Genomic DNA, 21449 nt, shown 5'->3' with positions numbered 1-21449 from the left:
CAACGGCAAGAAATAATTGCTGCCTATTACTGCGATATGGTAAAAGTAGGATTCCAGCGCCGGAAATTACCAGTTACCCTTGAATCCTTAATTAACAAATTTTGATGGACTCATCGTGATTGATTATAATCTTTACTAATAATGGATGCTACTATTTTTTTATTATTATTTATTACTATTTAATAATTGATACATATTTTACTATTATTTGGTAATCTTTATTTCGATCAACTAAGAAGCAATATAGAGCCGAGGGGTATCTCTGTAGGTTCAGGGCGGAAAATAATGACAACGATAAGGTTCACCAACCATCTGCGTTTCGCATATGTTTATATGACGCGTATACTTGTGGCATCCTACAAGCGCTATCGTTCCATAACCTTCCATTGTAAGTACTTCATTGCCAGATACATACATACATGCATACACACATCACATAGCCACCTTCTTCTCTCGGTACGCGCAGCTGCTTGTTGGTGAGACAGAAAGAAAGGGGCGAGTGCACTAGGGTGAAGAAGTACCGAAGAGCATGAAAAGAGAATCACTAAATTTGCTTATACTCTATTAGGCTTCACTTATCATGAATTCAAAAATGTTTCGCCAATGGATGGTTTACGATATGCCTCTTTTATCTTTACATTTGTTATTTGTACTAGTATGTGTACACAAGTGTGTTTTGAAAGCGATCATTTTGTTATTAAACCATGTTTTCTTTTCGTGTCGTATCGATGTCCAACAACGAAAGCAGCGATCACTATCCCAGTGAAACTTCTTGGAATCCTTCATCCATCACCGAAGTAGGTATCGAGATAAGAAAACGAAAGTACTTATGTATATAAGTCCCATGAAAGTCAGCGGCAAATCAGGCGTCACTAGTTTACATTTCATTAAGCCATTAAGGGCAGTGAAATAATGCGTACAAAATATGTAAACGAAAAATTATTCCACGTAAACTCACAATACGCACCGAATTTGAAGATCTGAAAATCCAAAAATCTGAAGATCTCAAAATTTAAAAGTTCGAAAGTTTGAAAATTTGAAAATCTGAAAATAAAATGTTACCTTAGCGCAATATTAATCCTTATTGAGACAAAAAATCTCACAATTCTTTCTCGTCTCGATTAAGCGTCTATTTAACAACCAATAAAATCTTGAATATAACCAATAGAAATTCCTCTTTTTATCCCTTCCAGTTGTTTCCTGGCCTTAAAAGACCGATACCATAGAACACGCATGCGCATATTTACTCAGGCAAGCACGTGGCAACCGTGCTACTACAGGAAACGCGCGTTTTCATCTTCGCAGCTGTTTTCACGTCGGTGAGAGAAATTCGTATAAAACGCAATCGATGCACTCTGTAATTGAGCTTTTAATTGGCGGAGGCTAGCAATGCAATCTTCGCTGCCCGAATACGATGACTTTCTGCAGGTGCACATATGTTTACGTTCCCGGCTGTAGACAAGTCGGGAATACGTTATGAAGCGTTCACTCACGAGGGAATGCTAGGAACTGAAAGGGGAGTGCCGCCGTTCAGGTGGAATGTCTTCTGCATACAGGACGTGTCGCTTAAAAAAAGTGAACACTGCAAAATTCGTGAAACTATGCAAACAAATACTTGCCGGTGATTTGTCGCTCCACTTGCACGTGACAGGGTTGATTGAGCAACCATATTGACTTTTATATACCTTCTTTTAACAGAGCTTTTAAAATTTAAAGCCTCGTCATTCAAATTTATAGACAGGATTTTGGAGGTTAGACGCCATTTCTGTCAAGATTATAGTATTGTAAATTGTAAAAGAATATATTTGTTCATAATTGTGATTTGTGTAAGATTAGTAATATTTATATATAGTTGCACACACAAAAATGGTTTTCCAAAATTTGAATAATATTGTCATAGCAATAAATGGACTATAGATAATAATATTTGTTATAGAAAAAAACCGACTTACAGGCGATGAATTTCAATGTCTAGAATGTCATAGACTTCCATGACATGTCGAGGTGTCTAATCGCGGTATATCTCTTCACAACGTGTCTTCCATGAGAATTTGCTAGATACACAGTCAAGCTGATACCAGCCATATTTGAATTCGTAAGTTGACAGACTCCTAAATGTCATTTCTACGAAAAATAGCTATTAACAATGTTAAAAAACACAACTAATATTAGACATAAAATATATTTAAATGTATACATGGGTAAAATGTTATATATTATAATAGAATAATATTCCTTGTGCGCATGCGCAGTTACAATAACAATCACATAGAACAATTGAACAACCCTTTTTTCGGGTGCAGTAGAATTTCCATGAAAACAAATCCTCAGAATACAAGAATGGAATGCACAAATCGCATTTTTCTGCATCCTCCTTTTCACTTTCTACTTTGTATGACTAAACGAGAGTCTGGAGCGGAGGCAGAACGTGCGCAGAATGGTGGAACGTCTGTCCGGTATTCGACTGGGCTTCATTCAAATTTGAAAGTAAGAATGGAGGAGACGGTGCGAACCACGTGCACTTGATACACCTCGTCACGTGTGAACCAACACGTCATAAATGTACGAAACACATGAATTATTTTTCCACAACACACAATTATTAAAATACTTTAATAAACAAAATATGCCAAAAGAACAAAAATGTGAATAACTATCATTATTCAATTTATCAAAAAATTCATACCATCAGAGAAAAAATGTTCAGAATGGGGAAGAAAGAATAAATTAGCGAATGAGATAGAATAAACAGAAGAAGGAGACAAGAAGACTGCTAAAAAAGAGAACACACTATATTTTGCCACGTTCCGATGTCTCTTGGTCCAGCTTTCGCGACCAACTCTTTACTACCTACTTAGTCGTGACGCGCGAAAAAAAAAGGACAGAAATATCGCTGGGAATCGCAAATACACAGTCGGAGACGATCGGTATCCGTTCCTCCTCCTTTTTTTTCACTCGCGTTATGTAAAGGCTTTCGTCTTCGTGGAAGTTCTAACGGTCGCGGATATCCTTGAGTTTAAATCCCGAGACACGTGGCTAGACGCAGGACTTCCTCCGGCATTCTCACGATCCGCGAAAATATGTGCGCACATCGTATATACATATGTATGTATATGTACACCACGGTGCGATAGCCGAGAGAGGTTATATAGATAGAAAGAATCAGCACTGTGCGAACGTACGATGTTTGTTAACCCTGAATGGTGGTGGTGTGATTCCCTTCACGCCTCACCACGTCGAAAGTATCGCGAATAAATTACAAAAATGACCGCTGTCATGAATATTTATACGGAACAGACATCTAACGTTTTTTTATTGATGACGATTGCGAAAAACGATGTAGGATGAGATCGGTCATCGTTCGAGATACCATCAAATTGATTTAACTTGTAAAGCAATCAAGCACGAAGCATATGTAATATAGTGACGAAACTGAGTACTTAAAATTTGATGGCACTGATAACTATACTATTTTAATTTTTGTAGTCGATCCTAATTAATTGTAGAATCTGTTTCTTTCCATTTCTATCTTTATTTTATTTATGTAATCCAAATGTGGAATTTTGGTAAAAAGATTGGTAGATAAAATGGTCAAAAATAGTGTAAAAAAAAGGAAACGGAAGCAGACGGAATGCTGAAAAAAGATGCGGGAGCGATAAGTCGAAGAAAGGGCACGTGGACAGGCGAAGAATAACTGATAAAATCATCACGATTTTACCTAACACGTGACACTTGCGGTGGAAACAAGGGACAAGCGAAACGACTCAACCGAGACACTCATTAATCAATTTAGGACACTAACTCCATACGTGGAGTAAATGGGGTGATAGAGAGGGAACACAGAGAAAGAGAGAGAAAGAGAGAGCAAAATTCGAAGGGAACACGCGAGAGGACAGGGTGCGAATGAGAACGCAAAAGGAAGATAGGAATAAGTAGTGGTGACACAGGAAAGAGAAGGGTAATACGCTAGCGGATCACGTCGGATTTTATATCTTCCTATCCTCTTACCTCGGTGCTTCTCACTTCCTGTTTGGTCAAAAGGGTAATTGTAATTTCCTGACCTAACCGCTAAAACTTCTACAGGACACTCAAATTATGATGCAAAGAAAAATTAAAAAACAAAGAAAGAAAATTAAGTGGGTTTCATTGTATGATAATTTACCAACTAATAATATCATTAGTAATATTAGCAAGTGCCAAATTGTAGGTTATAGACATCTACTATATAGCGTCAAAATTTCACATCGAGTAGTACTATCAACTGTCTTATAATTTGTAGAATTGATCTGTGTAAAACAACACTTGTTTTATTGTCAAATTTGTTACTGGTATGCACAATAATATTAGCACTCATAATTTATAACTTGTAATTTGTAAGATTTTACTAATAATATTAGTTCAATTCTTCAAGAAACCTCAGATTATTTTGATGAAACAAATTAAATAGAAGACTGGCAATATTTTAACTTCGGTAAACTCTAATGAATAATTCTACCTCAATACATTTGTAATGATACATTTTTATGTAGAAATGTTTTGTTTTAGAAATTCGCACGAATTGAGAATACAAGAGTCAAACCCACCTCTCCTCCCCCCGTTTCTTTCAAGTTTAGCTGTCAAGCGAATTGAACGTATCGGTTGCTAAGCTCCCTTCTCTCCCCAAATCAGCATGCGAAACTACTGTCGGAGGTCGAGGACGTCCGGTCAAAATTTCCAATCGGCTGGTTTAACCTCGGCGACAAGAAAGCGCCGTGCCGTAGTTGCGAGGCGAAATGAATGAACAAGCTCTCACACTTAGCGTTTACTTGAAAGGTGGCGACACAAGCAGGTGCTGTGCCACAGCTGTCCCCTTTGTCTAGGACTTCGGACGCTATATGACTAAAGTGGTCTGTATGATCTTAATGACAATTATTCCAATGAAATTCGATAACTATTATCTGGTATTAATCTTCATTAAGATTTATGCTTTCACATGTGTTGTTTCCTAATCTTAAGATATGTAGATTTAAAAGTTTTACTCATTTGGTTAATTATTAGCATCAATAATACCTAACAAGAATATTATGGAAAATTATCGTTTTTGTTAGCGGATATTGAATCTTAAGATAGAGAATACTTTTAATTTCAATATTTACTTCCAACTACAGAAGACTATTCTAAGACTATTCTAACCATATAAGATTTATGAAATTACTTGTTAGGTATAGAGGGCAAAAAAACTATTCAGTACTTAAGAATTTAACAAATATTAAATCATTTACACCCAACAATATTTTATTGTCCACAAATCATGTTTGTGACAGATACCGACTAACGGTAAATATCATTCCAACTTAGTGTATTTTTCATTACATCGATCGGTTCGTCAAAGAAACAAGGTGTTACCAAGGCAACGAGGTAAATCTTGGTGAATTTCAGATAATAAATACCTATTGACCCAACAGAACGCGGTAAGAAGAGGGTTAACGAAGCTATTCACTGAACGATATTGCATCGTGGATACGCGATTACACGTTCATTTCCCCCTCTTCGAATTTTCGAGTTTCACGACGAAAATCGAGCGTCTCGTGAGAAAGCGAGAGAAAAAAGAAACCCATCGTGGCTACGCACACCGCGACTATGGACATCTGCCGAAGTTCCGAACTTTCCCCTCTTTTTGACCACTTCCTTGCGAGTTGTCTGCCGTATTCTCGTCCCCCCTCTTTTACCCCATCGTTTGCAACGAGCAGCCCTAAGGCTAGCAATCTTCCTTTTTCTTTCTTTCACCTTCCTTCCTTCCTTCCTTCCGTCCGCCTGTTGCTCGTCACGCAACAATAAGGTTATTGCGCGAACCAGCCGATGTCCCTTCCCAAGTAATGTCCACTATTTGTGTGTCCCATGGTCATGGTTCGTCGGAAAAAGCCAGACAGCAGACCTATAACGCCTCTTTGCCTCGTTTTGTACGTATCCTTCCGAGATCATATCGCCTGGTCGAGAAACGTATCAAAGCTTGGAGAGATATGAAAAAAAGGTATGCATAATGTAACGTTCTGAAAATATCATGACAGATATACGTTTGTAGATGGCGGACCTACTGCAGCGATAATGGAGGATTGTGTACCAAACTGGAGAGGTCAACGTTCGGATTATTGTTCTTCCAAAGAGCTACACGTTTCATTTCGAAATTCTTTAGAAAAAAGTTCTTTTAATAGTCTAATAGTCAATTCTACCTCATTTACATTCTAGGAGATATTTACGAATAGAATTTTTTATCGTAATAATCCTTTTAACCTTTTTGATAATACAGATGGCTATATTTAACTATTATTGTGATTATTGTGATTGACTGTAACCAATCAGAAGCGCTCACTATATAAATACTAAAAGTAATTATAGCCACTCAACATATTGTTACTTTTACAATATTTTACGCAGTTCACATATTCTTTATGACAGCAGTACATTATATAGCACCCACAGTGCTGTAGTAAAAGTGGTTAATCTCAGATAATTTTTCTCTTTTACGCAAGATTACATATCTCTTCCCTCCGCACGGCATTATATAAACTCAACTTAGACGCTGCGTGACTCGTTAACCAATTAAGGGCCAACTATGTGTTAAGGCAACATTTCATTCAAAATGTTCAGCCACTTTATCTTATATTATTAGATTCTACTTCTTAATATTTGATTATGGAAAGAAACTTAAAAAATTGAATATCTGTTTCGGTACTATACCTCTATACATTCTACAATGAAATTTGAAGAAATTAAAATATTTATAGCATTATAATATAAATCTCTTCTGTATCTCAAATCTCTTGTCTTTTAAATTATGGAAATTATTTTAGATTTCCACAATGTACCTGTCATTATAATATGCAAACTTTAAATCCCTTGCTAAAAGCAGTATGTAATGTATACCTTCTTACATATTTCAATAATATTATATATACACTTTATAGCATAAAGTGATCTACAATCAAAATGTTTATATTATAAATTGCAGCTAATATAAACTTTTATGTATTATCTATTAAACTGCTTGATCCTTAGTAAATTGACGCACCGGATGCTATCCCTCAAGCGGACAAATTCGAAAAGTGTTATCTGGAGAGCGCACCGCTCCTCCGTGGGTAACGGGTCAAGAGTAAGGGTCAATGCAACCGTTATCATCCGGGGCCCCATTTGGTCGCGTGCGACGCGGTTGCCGGCACAATTGATTCTGTCGTCGATTTTCCAAAGTTACAGACCAGGTGCAAGGGATCCATTGGTCCCTGGCCGTCAGCTGCTACCCCCACGACCCACCCCCTCGCCACACAGGCCGACCAACACATGATGTACTCGCGCGTTCCTCAATTTGTGCGTTTAAAAAGCCTCTCGTGCCGCGGAGCCACCGATGAAAGGGAACGCCCTGGTAAAATATGCGGAATTTCCAAGTAGACCGGTGCGCCGTCTTACGGGATCCTATGAGCGCGCTGTTCTATCATCAGCGGGACAGGTGATCATGACAAATTGCCTGTCGGGACCGTACTCTACTTTTACCGCCATCTTACGATTTTCACTGTTCCTCTTCCTTGTACACATTCTTATATTACTTATATTATGAAATATATTATTTTAATCCTAGTATTGGTCATCGTTGGTTTTGCGTGACTTTATGCGATAGTATATTTATTTTTTGCTTCGGAACGTATAGTAAAAATTAGATAATTTTTGTTAATAATAATTTTTTTGATAGAGATATTTGAGACTATCCCTGCCCCGTATTACAGAGTTCTTTATGTGGTTTGTTTGGTCGAATTAATTCAATTTTGATATTAAAGGACGAAGAATTTAATACCATGTGTCATGAGAAATATTAGTTGCTAAGTAACCATCTATAAAACGTAGTACTACGATGATTCATGAAGAATTCTCAAACGGTAGAAAATACTGTGTAATCCGTGGATAATCAAGGATTCGATGTCACGAAGTTGTTACGTCGGCGCTGTGGCGAGTTATTCAATGAACCATGTACAGTACACTTTCAATCGGCATCTAGGCACGACTTGTGGTTGCTTGATTCATGAATGGCATTAAGGGAATCTGTCTCGAGCACGACAAGGTGATAAGACGAAAAAAGATTGAATGAGGACGACCATAAGCGAGGAGGATGAGGAAGACGAGTCAAGATCAAGGTCAACGCGTTTCGGAATCTTCGTTCCTTCGCGAACCGGTCGGAGAAATTCCAACAGAATAATTGGTAGAAAAAGGAAACTAACGAAGTTCCAATCCTTTATCAAGATAAACCATATAGACGACGATCGAGAAACTTGATTCCTAATGTCAGGTTAGACTATTTAGAAATATCAAATTTTGTGATAGCTGACGAATTAGAAAGCGAATGAGAAATCGTACGAATACACCTGCGATTGTTCCACTGATGGCGAGCCCAATGATAGCTTGTACTACTTGGCAACACGTTTTGAAAGTATGGATTAATGACAGCTCGACCCGTACACGGCGCTCGACCCGCCACCTTGTGTTCGCCAAAAGGAGTAACAAAGATAGCTGTTTCAACGAAACAGCCTGTTATGTATTTGGTTCCTAAGCTTATAATAAAAATTCCATCGTAAAGAGATAAAACTTCCGTTCCAATTAGACGCGGCAGAATGTTGTCAAATTTTCTCCTAAACTTTGTATTTGAACTTTACCGACGGACCACACACGCTCTTATATAAATGAATCTCGAAACAAGTCAGAAAGCTAGTACATACATACTTGTACGATTCATTCCGTGAAAGAGAGCCAGATATATATATGTATATTCGAATTTGTTCGGGTTCGAACACGTTCCCCGCGCATAGGGTGCATGGATAGGTATATACCTAACACATACTCACGTAAATATTCGTGTACATGTATGTACGTATGTATATAAGATCAAACGAGGCAGGCAACGACATCAGGGTAGAAGTCCTTATGAGAGACATCTGGCTACCACCTGCCTTGATGCCCTCGCATTGCCAAACTTCCCCCCAATAGAACTCTCCCCGAGCATGCGCACCCGCTCCTATGACGCATACATGTGAATGCACGTGTATATGAAGATGCACGTGTTCGAACGCGTCAAAGAGCTTCACTGTAACTAAATCGTCAATCGAACACACGGATTTTTAGTCTTCCCTCTGTTTCCTGTCTTATTCCTCGAATAATGTCGATGCTTTTTTGCATTTGAGGCCGATGTATCCAGGTTAGGTTAGTAGCTGAAGATTCTACAATTAAACTAGAAAATTTCGATCTATTGCGGATGAGAGATTCCACGTTGATTGATTACATTCTAAATTAAATTTTCAGTTCCAAAAATTAAAAAATTTTCAGTTTCTAGAATTAAAAATGTTCAGTATTCAAAATTTAGATTCTCAATTTACAAAATTCTTAGTTTAAAAATTGTGAAGATGCATAATACAAAATAGTAATTCAATGACACAAATGCACCCATAATTAACAATATATCATTTCATTAACATCCTTCTCGGGATATGACCGACTAAGCTAACCCCGAAACGCGCATATGTCACTTTTAGTTCAAAAGCATGCGCTATAGCAAGATAGGCGAGAGAAATTCTCGTGCCCCTAGAGGTGTATTGGTATTAAAAAAAAAGGAGAGAAAAAAGAAGAAAAAATGAAAGAGAGAGAAAAGAAAAAAGGGGGAAATCCCCTCAGTAGCGAGCTTCATCCCCCTCGGCTCGGGAGGTGCGCGTCGTGCACCACCACACGCCTTACCCCGTGTACAACAACCAATTGTAAATCGAGCAACGAGCCACCCGGTGCTCGTTCCCATGACAAGTGCGATGGGTATTTTCTCCTCGTGAATCTTTAATTCCACCGTGGGAATCGAGGCTGCACATCGCGAAGAATCAACCTCATGGTTGATCCATGCGCACCTTGCTAATGCCGACTGATTAGAGTATTAGAGAGCCGGAGCACGAATCTCGATTTTATCTACCCCGAGCCAACTCTACGCCACTGTATCGAGTCGAAAGATCGACCCTGACGCGCGTGGAACTGACCACGCGGTACGCGGTAAACTTTCGAGTCTAGACTTGATTATCGACCGATAGTGCTAGCTCGGAATGAACATCGAGTAATTTATGATTTATTAATATTTGAGTGAAATTCTTTCCCTTTATGACGTAGGAAGTTTGTGACATAATACAAACATAACTCAAAATTATAGATTTTTACATTTATTTAAATATCAAATCTGTTATATGATTTTAAAGTAATATTTTAAGAAATGATTCCTACGCTTTTATATCTGTATAAACTAATCTAACCAACCGAGTCACGATTCCAATTCAATCAAAAGCCTAAACGCATAAACTAACGCGTAGTCGAGTGGATCATCGAATCGAATGAGAAATGCATATGATGTAATATAGACAGACAGGCATTAATAAAGGAAAAATTAAAATAAAACGGCGGCACAATGATTGAAGGGAATATTCGAAGGCAAGAGGAGATCATTAGAATTCATCATGTCACCGGGTGAACGAAAGCGGCGTCAGTCTATCATTTGGCCGTCCCTCGGTTGAGAACAATTCGAAAACATATGCTCCGGTGCTTTTGGAAGACTCAATAGAATATAAGAAGGCGTCGCGTCACAGACGAGAAGGCGCGCATGCAAAAGCCTTTGCTAGGCCAAAGTCGTTCCAGACTGCGGTCTTTCTTGACTGGAGCAGATGCTGGAAATCAGGCTCGCTCTTGTGTGTATGCCCTCCTGACGATCGACGACGACGTCGACCCTTGAACGAGTGTACCAAACCCAACATCGAAAATAATGATACGAATGAGGAGAAGAGAACGGGCTGTAGGCAGAAAAGAGAGAGAGAGAAAGAGTGAGAGAGTGCGAGAGAGAGAGGGAGAGAGAGAGACGGAGAAAAAATTGTTCTTTCTTCTGGGGGGACTTCCTCAAGAGGCCCAGTCGCGAATCTCGTCAGCAGAACTGGAATCCCTTCGAGAAATTTGTTACTTGACATCTTTTCAGATCTCTTTCCATCTCCCTCTTTCCTTTTTTTCATTGTCTTCCTCTATCTTTTTCTTGTTATACATATTTCTTATGTCGTTGCCTTACAATATTGTCCGCCAGAAGCTTTAAAAAGAAGCACAGCTGCTTAAACGGTTATTTAATTGTCATCTAAAAGAACACTCCTCCGTTACGAATTTAAATGACCACCGGCGCGATCTAGCGGAGATTTTATGCACAGATACGAGGTACCCGAGACGCTGTCACGAATTCTAGGAATTCGTTGTCGTAAAACCCGCTTGAATCTCATCTAAAATTAGATCGATCTGCGAGGATCGTATTCTAAGTTTACTATGCACCCTGGTTGCACCGAGGTAACCTCACGCGTCGGTAAATTCGTTTTTTTAGGAAGTACCACACGCGACGAAAGCGGAGCGATAAAAACAAATCTATCTTTATCTGTTCAAATTCGTTATAATTCTCGATAACAATATTCGATCTATATCATTAATACAATTACATACCATTAGTTTGTTGTACTATTATGACTATATTGCTTATCAATCAATATAAATCATGAAACATGGTATCTTTTCCTAATTTAAACGCTTTCGCAAGCTTTCCTCTAGCATTGTAGTTTCTTAGCAATCCATAAATTCAAGACATTGCTAAGAAACCCAATCACGCGTTTCCTGTCCTATTCTGCCTGTGCAAGTAGCATCCTGCTGCCTCCAGAAAGAGAATAAAACAGTGTCTAAGATCAGACGACGGATTTCCATGAAACGCCTTGAGTCGGTTTCCGGACAAAAGTTACAGCTGAAACACGTTCCGTTTATCTCGTACAACCTACACGTGGATTCGTCTCAACTTTGGCAATCTCCCGTTGACCCAAACCGCATGTCCTTCTCTCTGAACAGATATATCTGTGTACCTATCTCTCTGTTTCGTCCCCACTCCATCACCAAGCAGCGCGCACAGCGGATCATTCACGAAGTAATCACGTGTGTCTTGGGTCTAGTATGATGTTCTCCTCGTTGTAACTCATAATTTCCGCGTTTCACGTTTTTGACGTGATCCTTCCCTTCCCAGGATGGCGCCCAAGTGCGAACTTTTCAAAATTCAACGAACCTTTGTGCCTTGTCTCTCATCCTTCGATCACCTCGGCTCTTTCTTTCTATTCTTTCCTTCTTCCTTTTGCCAAACGTGATTTCGCGTTTTCAACGGGTCTGGAATCTTGATTTACCAGATATACTTCTTCAATTTCGTGGCTTTTTTACTTTTCTTTTTTCAGCCCACATTTCGTGCCGTGCATCGGAGCCCAGATATTGAATTCTTTGCATCAAGCAAACTGTTCTTTCTTCTTTTTTTCTTTACCATTTTATTATGGCATGAAGTGTAATCTTAGTGCCAAAATGTTATTGTTAGAAGATTTTTAGTTAAAAAAAGTATTTAGTGGAAAAATTAGCAAATCATCAGCTTATTTAACATGGGAACAATGAGGAACACGTATCGAAAGGCGGTCAGGGTTGGCTATTATGCCAGTTCAGAAAATGGATAATACGCTGGACCATCGGTTAAAGGACGAAGACTCAAACCCGTTCGTCAACAAACGAAATAAACGACTGGAGAATTCTCAACGGGTTCGATCTGAAACCGGGTTTAAATCTCCTTTAGCCGAGAACAAGTCGCTCCGGCTGTAGACCTGTATGCGCGCTCGCGCGTTTTCACGAAAGCAGACCCTGGGCCCCAGTACAGAACCCTGGTCTTTTTCCCTCTGGCTTCGAGCGATAAACCAGCCTAAAGTGGGATATCTGCTAGGTAACAACACGAGGGATAGCCGGAGGTTCCTTCCAGCATGCCTGATGCTTTTCCTTTCGGGCTGCCTCTCTCTGTTTGTCTCTTCCCCCCTTCCCCCCGTCCAAGCTATTCGGCATTCTCAACCTACTGGGTGACTTTTCGAAAATGCCGTCCGTCCGTCTTCTCTAACGCATTCGTAATCATGGATGGAACAACTGTTGATGTGAATCCACGAAAAAATTTTTTAAAGACGCTCTATTATTCTTCAAAAAGATTTCCCAAAAACTTCATTTTAAACGATTTTTATTCTTTGTCATATTCAAGGTAATAGATTTGACTTTTTAATTTCGAAAATAGTTTGAGGTTAGGTAGATTCGTGCCAAAGTTTAAACTGTACAAAGTTTCACTTTTTCAGTAAAGAGAAATAACGAATATCTCAGACTGTGAGAGAATTAGAGTGTGAATGTTTATGCAGATACATATTTTTATAAAAATAAATTAAAAAATGGACCCTGAGTAGTGGCTTGTATTTATAACCTAAATATTATAACAAAAATATTACTCTGAATATCTTATACATTTTTGCATACATTTTGTCTTTTATTTCTCATAAATACATAAACATTCTCGATTTAATCATTATGTTCTAACCTTAATTTATTATTTCCAGAATTATTCACTTATTTTGTTTTCAATTATTAATTTCTAGTAATTTTTCTTTGATTATTGATCTTATAGTAGTTTTTATAAACGTAAATATAAACATTATTTGAAGCACAGTCGAGAGAGTGAACACACATGTACAGCGACATTGTAATCTATCCTGAGATAAGGCCGCATCCTTTGATACCGACGCTAACATGGAGACTTCCGTTGTTCCGCAGCGAGATTTTTCGAATGTTTATTACATGTTCCACGTTTCCAGCCAGAGACTGGCTGTATGCGTTTGTTTTGATAAAACGCCTGAATATCGAGTCTAGTTGCGCTGACAGTTTGCACGAGATAAAGTCGAGGACCGGTGAGAATTTAAATAAGCAGATAACATTGCAGTAAAATCTGGATAGCTATTAAACTCAAGACAGCACGTTGTCGAAGAATCACATTTTCTGATTACCTACCTCAACTCTTAGTAAAAAATGTCCAGCCACGCGTAATAATACCAAATTAACAAAAATACTAAAATTTGTCAAATAATATAATGTCATTTCGGAATATTTGAGCATTATAAAGTATTCATTCTTAATTAATCTAATATTAATTGTATTTGATCAAAGGCTTTTTGTAATATATCAAAAAAGTATATAGTTTGTATGTCAAAACGCCTTACGTTTTCATTAATTTATTCGGGAGGGATGATAATCATCAAAGATAACCGCTAAAGAAATTGAATACAATGTCCAACTAAAAATTACAGAATTATCCCAGGAAATGTTATATTAAAGTATAACGATAATCAACCATGCGATCAAGATGGATGATGTGTTCGTGTAAATCACTGAAGAAAGACTGATGTGCACATGATATGTTACTTACGCTTCGGTGGGTGGCGGAGAGTAAAAAGATGAGTGGTAGGTAGCAATATCCACGGCCTTCGCTGGCAATAGCAGTCTACTCGACACTACATCCATCCTCACGGAAAGTCTTCCAAGAAAACTCGCGGTCAGAGGGTTCTGAATGGTTTTCGACGGATCCAGTCCCGAAAACTCGAACTCCACAGCCTCTCGACGATACTATCTTCCTTTCTATCTTTCCTTCAGTACTTTACGTACTACCCACAGTACCGACAACACAAACCATCGTCAAAACTCTTCGTTAATAAATCGTTAATATTTTGTGTACCTCTGATAAATATTGAACCCCTGGCCCCCACTAAATCAGTTCGATTTTTAACGCGAAAGGCATGTTCGATCGCTTTTTCAATATCTGATAGAACTTTGTCTACCAGTCGTTCACGACTCGTTGCTATTTACAATACATAAAGATCAGCGCGAGCAATTCCCACGAGACCTGCGAAAACATAAGAACTTCGTATGTCTCTCTATCTCGCTTCGTCTTGATTACACGCACTATCTTTCTCTCTTTCCTTTTGTCTAATTTTCATAAAGTAACAATACACTTCTTTCTTTTAGTTCCGTATTTATTCACCAGCGATGTGACGTACTTATTGTATAATTTATTGTATAACAATACTTATTGTATCTTGTTAAACCAGATTTATCGACACGTGAGAACTATCGACGAACGACGGTGAAAAAGAACGTAATTCCTCACAGAGTCTTTAGTTAAATAGAAAAGAGAATGTTTGGGCGCACGCGTCGCGACAATGCAATGAGCGTTTACTCGAATGCAGCGAGGGGAAAAAAGCGTTGTCGCCAAGGCAGCTAGGTCCAGGAGAGGAAAAAAGCACGACACGGAGAGAACGGAAACGATCGTTGGAGCCGAAAAACAAAAACGATTCCAGAAGCCTTGCACATACGGTCCTTGTCGATCGAACGCGCGTTTCTTTCTCATCGGTCGATTCTCGAGTCTCCTTCAGCCTGGTTATCCATTATGCAAAACTTAGCGAGATTCGTTACGGGTTTTTGTCTTGTCGCGACGCGCGCCCAAAATCGAGCACAGTCACGCGGGCGTCTCGACCTGTCACCGTTTAGATTTGAACTAAAGGTACCGGCTAGATTGTCGGCGGCTTGCGCATGAGGACGATCCCTACTCCCTACTCCCTAACGTGCTCTCGTGCTGGGCTGTTGGCAACGTAGTGGGGAAAGATACGGTCGCAGTTGCTCGACGAGGGTAGGGAAGGACAGGAGAGTCACGGGACGAGGAGATGGTACACTGAGGGCGCAATCAAATGACGACCGTCCCTATATGTGTCCCAGTATGTGTGCGCTTATATCACCTTGTGTGCGTTCTTAGCTACATATGCCCTCCATCGCCCGTACACTCATTCAGGCCTATGGAAAAAAATAATCGAATGGTGGATGCTGTGATGAAAGCTCTCTCGTTAAACCCTTCCTTATTTTGGCATTAATGTATAGATGTATGTAGAGGCCGAAAGATAAAAGATTGGAATATAGATATACAAGGTACGAAGCAATATGTGGTACAATAGGGCAGAAGGTTATTTTACACACAAAAATAAGTGAAATATGTAGAATAACACGATAATATACTTCAAAAAGGTAAGTTTACTAATTTGTCATGTATGTATATTTGAATTTGGCTAATTCCGGCCTGAGCAGGACTGAATAATCGACAGAAGCATATTCTATGTATTAAAATATGTCGGAAATCTAAAATAACTTTTATTTATTCGACTTTTATTTCGAAAAAAATTAAGTTTGAAAATTCACCAAGTACATATATACCAGATTGGGTGTATATACATACATACGCTCAAATTTGAGTTTGTCAAACACGAGACATTAACACGTTATGCCGGGCGTACCACCGGTGGTTCACGCTTAAGTTCCCTATCAGGCGGCGTGCACCACCGGTGGCTCACACTTGAATGTTCCATCAGACGGTACGTACCACCAAAAATGTAGGTCGTTTAGTAACTAGAAAAAATTGCCATACAGTTGAAAATTTTAATAATAGAAATTTAACGTATATTAATTGAAGAAAGTAGGATTTATTTAAAAACATAACAATTCAATATTATAAATTTATTGTGAACATGAATACGAGCGCCGCCTCACGGCGAGAAACACAAATAGCAGCGCCAGCGTGAACGTGTTAAACGAGAAAGTATACTACATCGAGTAGACATGTATTGATATTCATGACGATAAGAGATGACAGTTCTTAAATTCGCGCTAGAACAAATGGTGTCTATGACACGAGTATGTACATGAAAATGAGTTACTTATAATTTGACGTCATACACACTGAGGATAGATGGAATTTGTGATTTGACGCACCACATACTACGTCATACACTTATGAATGATACTTAATGAACGATTTCTTCTATAAGGATAGCATACATGTGTAGTAAAAAAAATTGCTTGAATATGATAAAAAGGATAAAAAAAGGTGCCATATCGACCTTGGAACAGAGGATATATATATATATCCTTCTTCAAATAAATTTAACGGTTATTTAATTAAATCTCAAAAATTTGAATTTTAAATGATATATTTCGAATTTCAATGCAGTAGACACTTCCTTAATTCCTTCTTCATGGATGGAAAACTCCCTGTTATGCAAAGACAGTTGTCATGCAAAACGAAGGAAAGCATGGAGAATCACTACCGAGTAATCTCGAAGTCACGTTCGGAACAAGGATGTCCTTGTTTTACGCCGACTACTGATCGTTTTCCAGTCCCCGAGAGAATTACCAGGGCTACCGTCTAGATGTATTATAGTTATGTAACCGTTTTGCGGAAGAATATCCCTTGTGCGTACCGGGTATCCGTTTAAAAATCATGCGCGCTATTATATTTGAAATACAAATTTTCTAACATAATGTTTGATAATAGAAACATTGTCATCTATAATTCGTACATTCGTAGATATGTGGTCAACTGACTTATGTATGTTAAAGTTTAAGTTTCCATGTATCAAATGAAATGTATCAAACGATAACATTTTGAACGATAATTACTGGCCCATAAGGAAATGTACAATTTAACTACTGTTCTTTTACTCTTCAGCCCATTGGTGCAGTACAAATACAGGTGTTACTCGCAAGAAACAGCTCGTGCATCTTTTAATACTCATAAAACTGCGTCTACCATTGTGACTCGGAGGAAGTGGTCAGACATAAAGAACACTGTTGGACAGTCGAACACACGTGTAAGAACACGGTGTAAAGTGTGAGGATTGGACGTGACATGTTACCATAGGAACGACGAGTTTAGGATTTAGAAAGTGAAAATTAATAAAAAGTTAGTCAATGGCTTAAAGCTGACTTCTAATAAAGCAAAATTGTATGACATTTACGACGACCTTGAGGTCGCTGTGATTTCGTTATGAGATGTTACGGTAAATGAGGAAAGTGCAAGGCAATGTTTTCAAAACAAAAGAGAGACGCATTGCTTGTGAGAACGTACTTTAATTCTGGTGAATACCTCTCGCTCTGTGCACGCCTCAGGGTGCGTCTGCATCGTTGTTCGCGAATACTTTCCCACCGTGGAGTTTGGCTGGAACAACGTCTACCAATACGTACATGTATATATATATGTGTGTATATACATATACATTTTTCTTTTTCTTTTTGTAAATATGCTGTACTTTTATATAGAGTACGAGTTTATGACCTACACTTCGTTTCAGGTTATGTTCTTGTTATTAAGTTTTTTGATGAATAAAGATCTATCTGGATGGTTGCTATGAAAACAAACCGTAGTAGAGTTAATGTCTGTCTTCATGGATGTCTTCATGAAAGAAGTTAGTAACGAAGACATAATATATGGATAATAAATAACGGTTATGGTAAAATTGATGTAAATACCTAGTGTTTTCATCTATTTAAGAATTTTATAATTTTCAGAGGTGCCAGAAAGTAATCGCGTTCATCGACGCTGTACACCATAAACACGTAATAACGTGGAGCCGTCTTCATGGGTGTCCCACGTATTATGCAAGAGATGGGCCGGTAGAAAATTTTTCAGGCCGTTGAACAGAGTGTACAGTCCTCTGTAGCATACCTTCGCCCACGATCAAGTTCGAACTTACTTGATTTCTCTTTAGGACCAGGTACATAGTGTTGCAGCGATAAAATCAAAATTTGAAGCGATATAATATGAATATAAAAATCATATTTCTTAAGTGCATAATTAATTAGTAATGTTTCCAACCATTTCTAAAATATTGTTTTGTTAAAATGTTAACAGAATATCCTGTACATGATACATCAAGGTTAGGATGCAGTAGTATCAACAGAATCATCCCTAAAAATTCTTGAGCCACTAAAAATGCAATAGCTTGAGGAAAATATTTACAAATTGTCCCACCTTCTCGTGAAGAATACCTTAAACTACGATTCATAGGCAGCTGCGAACAATTTAATACCACTGTCACTCAGAGCTAACGCATTATATTACGTCAGATTTGATCGAAATGGTGGCACGGTTTCACCTATAATTTCGTGCAATTTTAACGAGAATCGCTTCAAATTTGCAATTTCATTTCTCACAAACAATCTAATATGTGTAAAATTACTTTTAATATTGACAAAAAGGACGCTAATAATTTCCTGAACGTAACCATGACAGGGGGCGAGGTCGTCTTGAGACGAGTTCAACGCAAATTCCAGATAAAGAATATAAGAAGAAACAACCATAAACACGACTCTTGAAGAACTCACTCGTCGAAGAAATATCATACTAAACGAGTCATTGAAACGCAGAGTCCATAATGATTATTCGAATTCCCCGCATTGTTTTGACTTAATTCAGTGTGAATCGGCCTTAACCAGGACTCGTTGTGTTCTCAAAGAGCGAAATTAAGAGAGAGAAGGAGGCGCACCAAGAGAAACAAATGAACCGGGAGGAGAGTGATGAGGAGAAGTACGAAGGAATCGAAGAGGTGGCCGGGGACACGGAAGAGAAGAGAAGACGCGAGAAAGACGAAGAAACGAGAGGAAGGGATCCGGAATATAAGTCTCTGCAAGGCCTCGCGGTTTCGCCGTTGCCTTCTCAGAACCGATCGACTCTCGAAACGCGAGGGAACAACAAAAACCAGATCGCTTAAAGTTGATACCCATTTCTTTACACCCCGAATTTAAATGTAACAAAGTCGATCCAAATCATTTCGGTTCCTTTGCCACTTTATCGATAAATAAAGCTGTTTACTAGGCAATCAAACCGAACCTCATTAATAATCAATATTGCTTAATCTATACTAATAGAGGGCGTTGTTGAGTTGTGACTAAAATAATTATCGTAATTCCAAAACTTAACAATAACAAGCACACAACAATGAGGTTATACTATGCCTAGTCATAGCTATAAATAACTAGATTTATGCTCGTATTTAAAATAAAGTAGAGATTTAGAAAAGTGTCTGACTTTTTACTTCTCTTTAGTTTAACCTGTTTGTTAAATAAAAAGCTACATTTGTTATGTTGATATGGTTAAGTTGATAGAATTTAGCTCATTTTGTAAGAACGAGTTCTAATGGCTCACTTTGTTCGCGTCTCCGTGTATAGCTTTAGCATAGACCTCGATATGCCTCTCGTTTTACCATGTCGGTAACTTCAACGAGATATTATTTTTTCTTTGTTCAATTATTCGCTGCCGTAACGGCGTATTGTGCAGCATCAAATGAAAAAGAGTTAACGGCGAGTTCAATATCAAACGTCTAGTTCATTTACCAGTTTGCCAGCCTCTGCCAGCCTCTGCCAGGCTTTGTCAGCTATTCAGAACAACGACCGGATACGAAGTAGACGTAAACACTAAATACATAGAATATGGAAATGAATGCAATGCTCGTGGAACAGGTCACGAAATTCTTTTTGGGCCGGTCCTGAGACCCAGGCGCAGAATAAAGATTTTTGCCCCGATAGAAAAAAAAAATTTACCATTCATGCGCGTAGCTTGGGAAGCGCGAAAAATTATGCCGGAATCTTTTTCCCCCCTTTTCGTCTGAATCGGCGATATTGTCCGGCACAGATTACACAGTTCCTTGCTCGGACTGCCGAAACCATACCAGATGGCGTAATATCCTTTGACTTCGTATTATAATAAGTGAATGCAAAAGTAAAGCGTGTGATGCGTCGAACGATGATACCTTTCTATACAGACAAATTTTTGTTCGCGTGATCCATCCAAAGGTAACCTACTATCTCATTATTCTTCTTCGATGCCGTAAGACATGCACGAATGAAGATGCACGAGATGCAAGAATTACGATCCACATTGCTCTCTTGAACCTCTAATGAAAACTTGGAGAATTGAGTTTCCTAGTACGATTATTACTTAGTAACTAGTAATATTAGAAAATTGATAGGCATAGGGTTAAGTTTCATAATTTTGCAATTTTACGTCGAATATGACAATTAGCTGATTGATGACATTTATTCGTAGAATTTTATTCGTTTAGTATGATTATTTTACTATTATAGAATTTGTCACTATTATACCAGATGATATATTAACATTGGTAACTTGAAAATTGGTAACTTGGTTTGTGATTTGAAAAATCTGACTACAGATATTACTTTATGCAAGAGGCTCCTACTATTATAAACATTATTCTTTAAAAGTATACTTGCATAATAACGTATTTTATTAAAAATTCAATAATGTTTCTACAGATACCCGACATACCCCCTGTCCATTCAGTATTCTTGCGGAATCAAGAAGAAGAAAAGGGGGCCGCTCCGAATAGGATTAAGAGCTATCCACTCTGAAAAAACGTCTGTGAGGAATGTCGGGAAAATAAATGATAAGCTGTCGTCAAATAATATCACGCACTAGACGTATAGTTGGATAAGACAAATTAATCGTCTATGTGGCATGAAATTCCTCGAACGGGACCAGCTACGAAACAGACGCCATATACGTCGGATGGAAGGCAAGAGCGGTATGCCTGAGAATGGATGCAGGTCGTTTCGACAACGCAGACAGGTTTTTCCCTTTGAAGTGCACGGGGAATCCGCCTTCCGGGTTCTCATTCGTTCCACGTCCACTCGTCCTATATACTGCCATAGATAAC

General features: G+C 38.4%; 1 protein-coding gene and 1 long non-coding RNA gene across 4 annotated transcripts in view; both read right to left on the bottom strand.

The window, feature by feature from the left end:
- Myb (proto-oncogene like protein Myb) overlaps positions 1–21449 on the bottom strand; it is a 41284-nt gene that overhangs the window by 12781 nt on the left and 7054 nt on the right. Inside the window, exon 2 of one of the 3 annotated variants that reach the window (XM_076617158.1) lies at positions 14321–14555. The exons of 1 other annotated variant lie outside the window; for it this stretch is intronic. In XM_076617158.1, the coding sequence (XP_076473273.1) occupies positions 14321–14415 (95 nt within the window). In that variant the 5' untranslated portion in view covers positions 14416–14555. Of the gene's footprint in view, positions 1–14320; positions 15460–21449 lie in introns of those variants that run through there. One more of the 3 variants, XM_033341668.2, reaches the window with a different exon arrangement.
- On the bottom strand, positions 153–4069 carry LOC143302468 (uncharacterized). The gene is made up of 3 exons (XR_013058011.1): positions 1953–4069; positions 1063–1765; positions 153–980 (listed from the first exon to the last, which is right to left on the bottom strand). It is a non-coding gene; the product is annotated as an uncharacterized LOC143302468 (long non-coding RNA).

Source organism: Bombus vancouverensis, chromosome 1, assembly GCF_051014615.1.
Source record: "Bombus vancouverensis nearcticus chromosome 1, iyBomVanc1_principal, whole genome shotgun sequence".
Lineage (NCBI taxonomy): Eukaryota > Metazoa > Arthropoda > Insecta > Hymenoptera > Apidae > Bombus > Bombus vancouverensis.
This window is presented reverse-complemented; position numbering and strand designations above follow the sequence as displayed.